Source organism: Electrona antarctica (genome assembly GCF_951216825.1).
Source record: "Electrona antarctica genome assembly, chromosome: 2".
Lineage (NCBI taxonomy): Eukaryota > Metazoa > Chordata > Actinopteri > Myctophiformes > Myctophidae > Electrona > Electrona antarctica.
In genome coordinates, this window is record NC_136807.1 from 29,000,874 (window position 1) to 29,014,130 (window position 13,257).

At 40.3% G+C, this 13,257-nt stretch overlaps 1 protein-coding gene across 1 annotated transcript; it reads right to left on the minus strand.

Moving 5' to 3' along the window:
• Nucleotides 1-334: 334 nt before the first annotated feature.
• Nucleotides 335-13,199, minus strand: LOC306914471 (translocating chain-associated membrane protein 1-like 1). Its single transcript, XM_079491507.1, has 11 exons — nt 13,068-13,199; nt 10,974-11,034; nt 10,526-10,647; nt 9,140-9,256; nt 8,368-8,426; nt 7,468-7,552; nt 6,272-6,342; nt 4,896-5,000; nt 3,941-4,084; nt 3,643-3,803; nt 335-3,212 (listed from the first exon to the last, which is right to left on the minus strand). The coding sequence occupies exons 1-11, from the start codon at nt 13,185-13,187 to the stop codon at nt 3,139-3,141; spliced, it is 1,119 nt and encodes a 372-aa protein (XP_079347633.1). The 5' UTR covers nt 13,188-13,199; the 3' UTR covers nt 335-3,138.
• Between the last annotated feature and the right edge of the window lie 58 nt (nt 13,200-13,257).

Genomic DNA, 13,257 nt, shown 5'->3' on the forward strand with positions numbered 1-13,257 from the left:
TCAAGAACCACTTGGCTCCAAACTCCAACTGCCTGCAGAGTAGGGTTGGGGTCCTTTAGATTTTTTAAAGATTCTGGTGCCTTAATGATTCCCTATTAATAGTCCGACAGACATGAAGTCCACATACCAGGTATTGTAATTGTATAGCAGACATGAAGTCCACATACCAGGTGTTGTAATTGTATAGCAGACATGAAGTCCACATACCAGGTGTTGTAATTGTATAGCAGACATGAAGTCCACATACCAGGTATTGTAATTGTATAGCAGACATGAAGTCCACATACCAGGTATTGTAATTGTATAGCAGACATGAAGTCCACATACCAGGTATTGTAATTGTATAGCAGACATGAAGTCCACATACCAGGTATTGTAATTGTATAGCAGACATGAAGTCCACATACCAGCTCTGACAGTGTGATCCAACCGGTTCCAGAAAACAGTTCCTAATGTGATGGAACCGATTCTGGTTCCATCCATTATGTTTTATCCGGTTCCGGATCACAACCCTATAGTCACAATTACTACATAATCGCTTGATTGCAATTATTTTTGATTAATCGTTACAATCGTTTCCATTCATCTGTATACAAACAGCTTGATGACATTAACAGAAATGTCATAGTATTATCTTTTAACCACTTTCAACCTGGTGTCCCCATTTTGGGGAAAACTTTTTCAAAAATAGTTAAAATAGCTGATCTGAGTGGCGAGTTGTAGATCTGCTATTCTTGCTATTTTTAAGTATACAATTATTTCTGGACTGTTTTGGCCATGTACATTATTTATTTTGATTATTGGTGCCAGTCATTGTCAGTAACTCTTTTGTGTATTTCAGAAAATAGGCTTTGAATATTTAAGTATTTTATATTCCCAGTGCAAGATTTGTTTATAAAGCCTAAAAGCCAAACTCAAGTTTTTGTTTACAATGTTCAATTAAATAACACATTGAAATTATTTGTATGACAATTAATTAACTCCACGAAAATGTCTTGATGGTGACAACCCTAGTGTCCCTTAGCAATGTCAGAATCACTGGAAAGGTGAAGTGGGGACCCCCACACACATCACCCCACATTTGGCAAAAAGAAGTTGTAGTCTCTCTCACACAGACACTAAACACACAGAAGAAGCATTTAGTAACCAATGCCCCAGAGAATGTTTGCTGGTGCACAACCCACTGTTACAAACGTATCTTGGGGAATTAGATTAACCCAAATAAAAGTAAAATGCCATACAGCAAACAAACAGGGCAAGAGTTCGTACACAGATTGTCATATGTCATGCTATGCACACAGGCAACAGCAAAATATCAACCAAAAATATATATTAGGGAAATGTATAATGCCATTCAGCAATCATGGCAGCAAACATTACATAATCAACTAGTGCAATGAGCGCACAGGCACGGACGGACGCATGGACGGATGCTCACACACATACAGACGCCATCCAGGAACAATTATATCTCAGAATGGGAAGAAACTTTGAGTTCAAGTGGTGAGCAGCTTGTCCCCTGATATCCCAGAATAACAAAAGACAGAAGAAGGCAAAAATGGAACCAATAAACCCAAAGCAGAACTGGTGACATGGACCACTGACATTATAAGGACACTTGGAGGAGGATTGTATTGTTTGGATGAACTGAAAGCAGTTTCTATGTACTGCATGCCAGTCTGGTCTGCTAATACAGTAGCTATTGAAAGCATATAAAATAATACCTAGAATATATGACAAAAATAAATAACTCAAACCTCTTGCAGCAGTTGTAAAGAAAAAAAAAAAAAAAAAAGGCCACTGAATGCTCGTGTGTGTGTGTATGTGTATGTGTATGTGTATGTGTGTGTGTGTGTGTGTGTGTGTGTGTCTGTGTGTGTCTGTGTGTGTGTGTGTGTGTGTGTGTGTGTGTGTGTGTGTGTGTGTGTGTGTGTGTGTCTGTGTGTGTGTGTGTGTGTGTGTGTGAGAGAGAGAGAGAGTGTGTGAGAGAGATCGCTAGAGAGAGTCAAGCTCAACAGCACAGTTAAAAGTTATCTATAAAACCTTTTTAAGCTTTGTCGTACCATCATGCATTGACATTATCACAAGACTGAAATGCAACGTCATTCCGTTTTCTGGCTCAAATTCCCCATCATGCCATAACAAAGATTTATCTGTATGCAAACAGTTTAGCATCTCAGGATACAGTACAGCTTCCACTTGGTCTGTCTGCTAAAGTCGATCATCCCAAGATTAGAGTGAAGCTGATGGCCAGGCTGGTAATTCAACGCAAACTAAAAAACAAATATGAGTACTAGTGCCCTCAATCTTGTAACATGATAGATTTCATAGGGCAGAGGTAAGTCAAATAATGGCAGTAAATGATCAAAAAGGGCCTCATTCAGTTAACTTGTGACATCTTTTCCAAATACCTAAATATAATAAAGTATTCTTCCGGAGCCATTGAGTAAGTATATTTTCCTAAAATTTTGCTGACAACAGCAAAATATATATCAGAATAATCAGATCCAACGTCCCTCCATATTTGGGTTAGACCGGCGTCATCAACATGATGTCAAAGATTCATAGTGAAGCCATGGCGCAGTTAGACAGGGTCTTGTTCAGACACAAACCTGTTTAAGTTTGACTGAATAAGGCCCTATTTAGACAGAAATACAGTACAGTTAATCTGCACACCGACATGTTACGTTAAGTTGCCCTGAATACAAAATTGTGTCATCACTTTATAGTTACAATATTTTACTCACACCTCATGGTATGCTAATAGAAATCGAGTTATGTCAGATCACAGAGGAGCAACTCAATTTAAAGTACCACATGAGTGATCATTATTTTACACAAAAGGACACTTTGAATAACTACATATATCCCGTTAAAGCATAAAAACCAGTCAACCATGCCCTGCCGAAGTCTCAACCGCAGAAGCCAAGTGAATTATAATCATTTCTAAAGGACAGTAATGCTGCAGAGAACTATTAAAACAGAGTCTCGAAACCCCAAAGGGGCAGTCATTTAAGGTTTCTTAGTGCGCTTCAGTGGTTGTTTTGGGGAAAACATAGAGAATTCTAAAGATGGTGAAAATCTAGAATGTCACATTGACAGATAAATCCTCACTCAGTTTTTCCTTCCGCCTTGCGACTATGAAGCTTTGGTTTTTCTGGCCCGTGGTGAGATCTTGTCTTCAGACTTAACAACACCGTTGACCGCACCTCCTAGTGAGATACACATGAACATATAAAAATAAAGATTACGTTATGCAGTGCACACATTACATCTGAAAGGTACACATGCGTACCTTAAACCACTTAAACACTAGCGTTCCTATTCTGGGGGTGAACGTACGGTGCAAATATCAGATCTACACAATGTGCTGTCACATGTTATTAATATGCGTTTGTGATCTTGTAGATCTGCTATTTTCAGTGAAGAGATTCAGTATACAGGGGAAAAAGGTACAGATAATTGTATTTCTTTGCACTCTACTTACCAGTAGCCTACTGACCATTACCCTATCCTTTTTTGACTGTCACTAGGGTTCATGCCATTTACTCACTCTGGATAAAAGCATATGCTCAGTGCATAGATTTTAAATTGGATGAGTCTGTTCGGTTCATTTAGTTCTATGGTTTTAGCATAACTCACCCCGGACAGGCTCCCTCTTGTAGGGCTTGCTCTTTGGGCTGACTGCCTTCTTTTTGTTGGCCTGGTTCTGGCTGTGTTCCCTCCACTTTTTCAGCTGGAAGTTAATGAATTTCCACATCATCCAGGCCTGTGTCAAGCAGATAGCTGCCAGACAGGTCATCCTAATAGGCGGAGAGGAAGACAAGATGGGGACAGCTCACACAAGGTTTGAACATTTGTCACTTCAATTTACAATCCTTGGAATGTCCAGAAAGCCCCCAGATCAGGGTGGGATCGGTGTAACTAGTGGTGGATTTACCTGACTGTGAGTACGTTGAAGTTGCCTTCTGCCAGAGAAAAGCCCTGGTTCTCTGTACGGGGCAGTCCGAATCCAAACGTCAGAACAGAGAGTGTGAGTGTGAGGAGACGGGCGATGACAAAAAGTAACGCCCACAGAGTGAATCTAGCGCGGTAGAAAGATAAACCACATAGTATTACTTTGATTGAAGTGTCAACATGCATAGTATATGGATAATTATGGTGATGAACCCGGTTTAAACGTTTTACTCATGTTTTTTTGGTAAACACCTGATTAACAAGCTTACAGTGTATATGTCTCATGATGCAACATGTTGTGAGCTTCTAGATATGCTAGAAGGGGATGGGGGGGATTTCGTGCATTTATACTGTATACAGTAGATTACCATGACCGCATGAAAGAATTGCCCTGTGTAGTCAGATCGCAACTGTAAAAGCATATATCTTAAGAAGACATATTTCAGAAATGGCGAGAAAGACAACGAACTAGGGATGTTAATAGTTCATCGTTAATCGATTATTCGCCGATAAGAAGTCGGTAGTCGTTAACATTTAATAACTAATCGTAATTAATCGAAGATTATGCGGTTCTATCATTGGGTGGTTTTCTGTGAATGTAATGCTGTCTACACGCATGTGTGGCCAAGGAACGTGCATACAAAGATGCCATTGCCTGGCCCTGTATCGTCAAATATTAAATATTTGATTAAGGAATATAATATGCCTTTTGTATTATTTCTGTATATCAGCAAAATGTAGATTTGTATGTTAGACATTGAGGGAAATCAAGATTCTTAGATAAGTGGCATTTTTGAAAAAAACGCCACTTATCAACTAACCAGTTAATCGATTGATAAGCTTATCAAACGTATCAATTAATTATTAATGCATTAATCGATAATTCACATCCCTACAACTATGGCTATGGCTGGCTGGTTGTTGGCTCTTAGTCTTACCCCTTCTGCTTGTTCTCATCGCTGAAGTAAAAGAGGCGTGAGGCGTGGAAGAGAAGCTCCACCAGGTAATGAGGAACCAGCAGGACCAGGCCCAGTCGGTGGAGGCTGAGCACACAACAGACAACACACATTAACCACATCCCTAGAACCCAAGAGATCCTGATCTTTGTGCCAAATTGGAATCCAATGTTATAGTATATCATCGATGTCAGGCAGAAACCTCCTATCTCCATATTCTAACTCTTTTTTTCCTCTTGTAAATACATGCCCTAATCATCATACTACCATAGCGTTCGTTTCCACCATTCTGTGTGTGGTTTTAAAATAGTTCAACTAGCCGATCCACATCGACACGTTGTGAGCTTGTAGATCGGCTATTTTAACTATTTTGAAAAACCTTTTAAAAGGTTTTTCAAAATAGTAAAAAATTGAAAATATGTTTACGGTTAAGGGGTGGCGCAAGATATAGCCCATAGTGTTGCGTCCTTAGACATATGAAAAAGTGTAGAAATCTTGGCACTGCATCTTTAAGAAATTAAAAACCACTGGGTTAGAGGGGTTCAGAAGGCTTGGCTTTCATATCCATGTTAGGAGGGATTAGGTTGCTTGACCTTTGCTTTTATGAGGTCATATCAGGACAATATTAGGAATGTCACCAAGGTTGTCACAGAACATTTGCACAACATTACAATCCATTACTCTAAAATTAAAAATATATATATGTATTTGCACTTTGGGTTATGCGGGGAGCGAGTGATGCGCTTCAGTAATTCATTTTCAATAAGAGGGGGCGATTCGAACAGACTTTTCCTCCTGAATATCACACACAATTAATATTCCCCTTCTATGACGTACGCGGAAGTAAAGGCGAAAACCGCAGCCGTAGACTCACACAGAGACGACAGAGCTTCCAAAAAATGCTAATAAACAGCTTGAATTTGGGAAAAGTGTCTACACATGGTAATGATGTAATGCCATGTGCAACAGATCAGATCAATTGCTGAACCCACAGAGGAGAAAAAGGGATTCAGACAGGACAGGCAGAGGTTTGTAGAATTATAGGAGGAATAAATTGCGCAACTTGTTATCCTGCCGTTTTGTTCTCTGTGGTAAAACTCACCAATCTGGCACCTAAGTGTGATAAAACAAACCATCATAAATGTAAATCGCATTTTGACCTGGTGTGGTTTGAAACTTGTGTTTTTTTCAGAACCACAATCAATGAGGTCATTGTCCTTCAGAATATAGAGGTGGGCAACGATAAGCATTTATTGCACAGTTTGGTCACTAACAAACAAACAAACAAACAAACCCCTTTGCTATTCCAGCTATTGAAGAGACGCAAACTTTGCAAAGACAATCATTATTTGACTCACTTTAAGATGTAGGCACCAGAGATGTGGACAACATAAAGGCAAATGTAATAGAGTTGACGGGGAATGTCCTCCTGCAAAAAAACAGGGAAAAAAAAACAGTGGATGAGTTACAGTAAGTATAATTTATGGTTTGGCAAGAATGTGTTGTGCGACAGATCGCTCGTCACTGTTTCACCGAAGCATAAATTAAGTTTTAGTGTTACATTAAGTGTTGATTTTTAGTAGTAGTTATCAAGCCTGAAATCATCCTACTCCTCATACTTCCACTGCTGAGCAGCAAGATGGAAGAGCTGTTTTTATGCTTTCTGTTTTTACATTTTTATCCGTCATTTCTGAAGCTCTCTTTACACGCTGTATTATAACCACTGCTAAAAGCACTTTAAAAGCTACAATTCAGATCTTATTTTAATGACTAAGGTGTTACTTTATCCAATCTGCATTGTAGAGTATGTTAATACAATGTGGTTGGAGGTAGACTTTCTTTTATGCAAACTGCCATCAGACTGCATAATGCATCAGAACTCTCTCCCTGCATATGGCTCTGTGTTGCCCCAGTTCTTGTGTAATTATTTCCATGCGTGTCTGATGTGTTTTTGTTCGTTTTGTGCTGCTGTAACGCCTCAATCTCCCTTCGGGATTAATAAAGTATATCAGATCGTCTCTACTCTTCCACTGAGACATTTAGACCCTGATGTGGGGTAGGACACCTACTGGTTGGCAACTAGTACTGCGTGAATCTCACAGTTGTAGCAGTTCAAAGAGCAGCACACAGTGCAGTGATGGTTGAGTGACAATGTCAACGTTTTATGTCTATTGTCTCCCTCTTCTGACGGAGAGAGGTAATTGCAACAATGTCCAAACTACAATAATAATGGCATTGGTGGGGCAACTACACTGTAGCGCCCAGTACAGTGTGCCGTCTGCTTCAGCTATCATGGTCAACCAGTCTATACGACACCAGGGTCTGGATTTCTAAGTGGAAGAAAATGGATCCACCTCCAACGACACCAGATTGGATAAGATACCGGTAACATTTTAATCATTCAAATAAGTTCCAGATTGTAGCTTTATTACACATTTAGCCCATATTCGGAAACCGAAAATTCTGCAAAAACAGCTGATCTACAAGCTCAAAACACATAGCAAAACATAGACTGCAAAGAACCTTAAAATACATAGTCTTAAATTAGACTTACCTTTCTCACTTTTTGAAAATACAGCTCAGGAAGTGCGTGGAGCCAATAGGCAATTTGGCAAATATAGAAGAACTTAACCTGAAAACTACAAATAAGAGTACAAAGACAAGAGAAAAATAATTGGTAAATAAAGTAAAGTCAATCGATCCAATACATCCTTTTGTATGCATGTTGGGTATGGGAGTTAAAATTCCATAGATATTAAAATAAATAGATGCCTCATTGGCCGCTGCAGTTCATTGGAACCATGTGTGTCGACGGGAGGGCGGAACAATTTACACTCTGGGGCGGAAGTGCGCCGGAAGTGTGGAAGGTACGCTACGCCGTCGCCACGCTGCCACTCAAGTGACTGTCGCCACCGGATCTCGCCGTCTCTCGACTACTGGCCAATCACAGCGCAACTTTTCCGGGACGTGTCAGACCCGTCTGTGACGCACGTGGAAGCTCATGCTTCGCAAGGAATCTCTGGAAAGCTTTGCCACCTCTTGAGAACACATGCCCCAGAGCAGGAAGAAGCATCTAGCTTTATATGTCTATGGAGCAGACCAAGTGGTGGTTGTTTACTTCCTGCTTCTGGAATCATCTAGGCCGTCAACGTTGCGCACACTATGTGCACGCAGCTCACCACTTACTGGCCAATCACAGTGGGGTTGCGGTCGGATCCATAATAACTCCATGCCGAGTTATGAATAACACGCTGACGAGAGACATGCAGTGTGCACAGAGATACACACTACAGTTCCCTTTACCATGTGAGCTAGTAGATCGCCTATTTTCTCTATTTTTCATACGGCTAAGGTGGTTAAAGTGTAAAACCGATTTAAATTTCTTTATAATATTAAGTCAAGATCAAGTACATTAGGATGAGCTCTTGTAATAAATGTATACAATCTTACGTACACCATTCGTGTGTGTGGGTAACCTTCCCATAAGAACGTGGGATTACTCGCAAATTCCTCCTGCCAAAGGAAGAAGACATTACATAAGTTGGAGCACATGCCAGTGAAGCACAGCACTTTATTAAACAGAAAATGCATTTTCAGGTCGGGATACCAATTTAATCCAATTAGGATAGAGAACTCAGGCAGGAATCAGGATACAAAGTAAAGTGAAATTGGAAGTGATGACACAAAGAAATGAGCAGACACAATTAGAACTGGAACACTAATAAAAATGAAGCTGATAACTGGGTACTCACCCAGTGTCAATTATCTAATGTAATCCTGGGCGCTACACCAACCTCGAGGGGCAGCGGACTGACCTCATGCTTCCTACTATGCATGAGGAGTCCAAGCTGCTTCTTTTCACCAGACAGGGGGGGAGGGGGGGTTTCTCTGGCCGGACGTAGCGTGTGGAAGGAACACGTTATTCCGACCAGTTCCTTTACCATCCATCAGGCGCCCCATCTGGCCAGGCGGAGGCAGTTTAGAGACCAGGATTACTGCATGTTTTAGTTATAGCACTACAGACTGTGCCACCGTGCCCCCCCCAAAAAATAAAATAATGAATAATAATTATATATATATATATATATATATATATACACACACACACACTGTATATAGTGCTTTAACCTTTAAACAAGAAATATAACTTACAATACCTTTTAAAACTAAACTGAAATAAAAACTAAAGGAAAATCTAAAGTATAATGACCTTGGGGTTATCTTACCGCTGTTAGAATGCTGCAGCCCCAGATGAAGGAGGCCAGGTAGAACACAGCCAGCTGTCCAGACTCATTGAACTTGCTGTGTTTGGTTTTTGACAGGTGCAACCTCCTGTTCATTTTCTGAAATTTCAATTTTCAGACGTCTAATTAAATATGATAAATTAATAAATATTTCCAAAAGTTTTTGATTTCTATAAAATGTGAATGATGCAGACTGTCATTCTGCCAAGATTCACTTCTGCATTCAGAATGATGTTGAAAAGCGACACGTAATTGTAAATTAATATTCATATGTGCTTCTGTTATCCATTTACACTCTTTTCCAGTGCTTTCATTTTTATATTGTACTGGGAACTTGATTTAAAAGCTTGAAACTGATAATAGATTCATTAACAATTATATTCATCTCCCTGTCACATTTGGAAAGCCAATGCAATTTAGTAGAAATATTGGTTGGTCACAATAGTTCTACAATTTATTGATATTTAAAAACAAAAAAATAATAACAAAAAAGACAACATAGGGGCCAGACTCTTTAAGGTGCAGGAACATTTGCCACAAATAGCACATCTACAAATCTCACAAGTAGTGAGCTTGTAAATTTGCATTTACAAGCATTTATTTGCACAGAGAAAAGCAGTCCAAGTGCAGTTGCAATTCAGGTCTGTTTCACAAAGACGCGTGTACGTTTTTAAACCTATTAAGACCTTATACAAATGCCTTACAAATACAAAGCTCTCTGTCTCCCGAGCAATCTTCGTTCCTACTCTCACCTATGGTCATGAAGTGTGGGTCATGACCGAAAGAATAAGGTTGCGAATACAAGCGGCCGAAATGAGTTTTCTCCGACGGGTGGCTGGCATCTCCCTTAGAGATAGGGTGAGAAGTTCAGTCACGCGGGAGAGACTCGGAGTAGAGCCGCTGCTCCTTCGCCTGGAAAGGAGCCAGCTTAGGTGGTTCGGGCATCTGGTTAGGATGCCTCTCGAGCGTCTCCCTAGGGAGGTCCTCGATGCACGTCCCACTGGGAGGAGACCCCGGGGCAGACCAAGGTGCAGATCCCCCAGGAGGAAGTCACTAATGTTGCTCTGGAGCTGTTGCCCCCCCGACCCGACTACGGATAAGCGGTTGAAGATGGATGGATGGATGGACAAATGCCTTCTAAACTAGTAGTTCTCAAACTTTTTCGTGCTAAGGACCCCCAAATTAATGTGTATTTGACCACTGACCCCATCTGAAAATGTTTTGTGCAAGGGGCCGCCAGAAGAGAAAGTTTGTGTTAAAGCTTTATTTTTAACAACACATTAAACACAATAGCAGATGTATAAGCTCGCGGATGTATTTTAGCCAACACTAAAATAATGGGTTGTGGTTCAATATCAGCATACTCACGTCCAGAATATATTCTTGTATCAAAGCATGGAGGATGACGGCGATGAGCAGGTAGAAAAACACAGTGGCCAGATCTTTAGGTCCATATTGGTAAAGGTTTGCTACTGGCTCGGTCTTCTCATCTGCACACCACAATAGAAAATACAAATATTAAACAGTTACTCACAAGGAGACAACATTGAGTCACAGGATGTACAAAAGACTAGATTTCTTTTTTTAATCGTCGCTGTCAGGCAGAAACCTGTGTTTTTCCCCCCTGTAAATGAGTAGATCCACAAGCACGAAACGCGCCGCAAAGCGATACACTTTGAGCTTGTAGATCTGCTACTTTTGCTATTTTCGAATTTTAATCCTGAAAAGTAACAGTTTTGGACATATGATGTTTCCAACCGACAGAGAAGAAATGATTATTGCTCAATCTGTGACGTTACCAGAAGTTGCCACTCACCGAGAACTTGTGTTACATTGTACTGGACTGTGATAAACATTATGGCAAACTTTGCCGTTACCTGCAACAAAAGAAAAGCATCAATAATATGACTCAGAGGAAAATTATCACAGTGTGTTGCATGCATTGTTTGTGGCCACACTTATTGTTGATTTAAATAAAACTGTGCTCTTGATAAACAAGTAAACAACTTAACATAAAAGACCTTTCCATAAGAGTATGATGTTAAAACGGTAGAGGAACTGATTCTGATCAAATAAATCAGTAAGCTGCATTCATCTGTGAATAACTGCATGTTTTGACCTCATATGGTTATTATAGATGTCGTGTACCACTCATCTATAATAACCACCGGTTGTGTCTTATTATGCACATTATGCACATCAAGTATACTTGATGTATACTTGATGTACATAATGTGTACACTTGACCAGTGGTCCGTGGACCACTGGTGGTCCGTGGAGGTATTGCATGTGGTCCCTGACCAGTCATAGTAATGTAGGAGGTTACTACAAGTTGGAGGTCAAGAAATTCAACAGAAAAAGAGTTAGAATCTCAAGAGGGGGAAGTGCACCGGATTGTCTGGTTGAGTCATTATTATTACGAAATTATTATTAGTCAATGGACCATTGTATACACATGGGATGCATTGCAAGTGTTAGCCCATATCTCCACCCAACACAACAGTGGTCCCCAGGTTGATTCTAAGTCAAGTGGTCCCTCGTTCACAATCAGTTGAAAACCCCTGACAAAGGGCATAATATGATTACTTAGATGTTTATTCTATTATACCCCCCTCCCATTCTGCATATTCCCTGCTGCTATCTTGTTTTCTTATTTATTTTATGTCATACTGTACAAAGTGTACATTAATATTCTTATTATGGTGTGTATATTGTATTGATGGAATGTTGCAGTCTTGTGGATTACGTCACACCAACATTTCAGTTCTTGTTGTATCTGTATGAGTGAGTGACTGGCAAATACACATCCCCTTGATTTTATTTATTTTTTATCTTGATTCTAGTGTGGCTTGGGTGGGCAGCCTGAGCTTGGGGCCTGCTGGGCTGGCAGTGCTATTTTAGTGCTGTTTCTTTAAGTATAAAGTAACCGTATTAAATATGATAGTCATGTATTTGTAATTGTATAGGATTGAAGTTATTTGTCATATCTGCCCTGTGCCCAACGTTTGTTTACAAAGCCTAAAAGCCAAACATAAATTAAGTTTTTATTTATATGGTCCAATGTTCAATGCCAAAAAACAATTCAATCGTTAATCGCAATTATTGGTAAAATGCTGTGATGGTGACAGCACTAGAGAGGGAGAGCTATCTAGTTTCATTTAGAAGTGCTGCCTACAGTAGAATATATACATAGAATATGTACAGCTAGCAGCAGCACCACACATGAGCGGGTTCAGTCAATAGCACCTAATGCTCTCAGCTGAGAGGGACCTGGGCTGGTGCATGACTGCATGTAGATGTGTATAAGCAGGACATTTGGGAACAGACTGCAGATTCATGCACCTGATCTTACACTGTATTATATAACGCAATAACTGGTTTAAATTACATGATGATGTTATAGCTGTAAAGTGGGCCTCGTCTTCTTCCCTTGGCAATGAAGGGAGACAGACACATGAGAAGGTATGATAAAGGTGTGTGTGTGTGTTTGTCAGCTGTTGCCCCAGCCACTTTAAGACACACTTCAACCAGAAATGGGTTGATTCTGTTATCAGAATAAAAGTTTGATTCTCTCCCTCTATCCATGTATCTCAATACTTATATATACTGTACAATAAATAGTTGTAGTGTAATGCATAGTTAAATTTGCAATATTTACAACATATTATTAATAAGATCTACAGTACACTGTACAGTATTATACATTTAAACACTACATTGAGGAACCCATTCATCGATGCACGTCTTACTCTGAAGCCCACTAAGCGGAAGTCCGGTTCTTATTTCAGCTGACTTGACGCTGGCCATATCCACGACCACTAGCTAGCTGCAGCTAAACCTCCAGCTAACGCAGACCCTGCTCTCTCTCCCTCTTAGCAGTGTTTCTCATGCAGGTTCTCTCAACAGTTACCTCAAACATCAGACCCAGGAGGATGATCATGGCCAAACACGACACCATATCCGCGTGATTCTGGATCACAAACTCGTGGCTCAGCACCGGGGGGCTCTTGTTCTTCTTACGGAAACCCATGGTGGTCTGAGATGGTCTCTCAGCGTCACCGACAGACAGACACACACGCACACCCTCTCTCTTCCTAGTG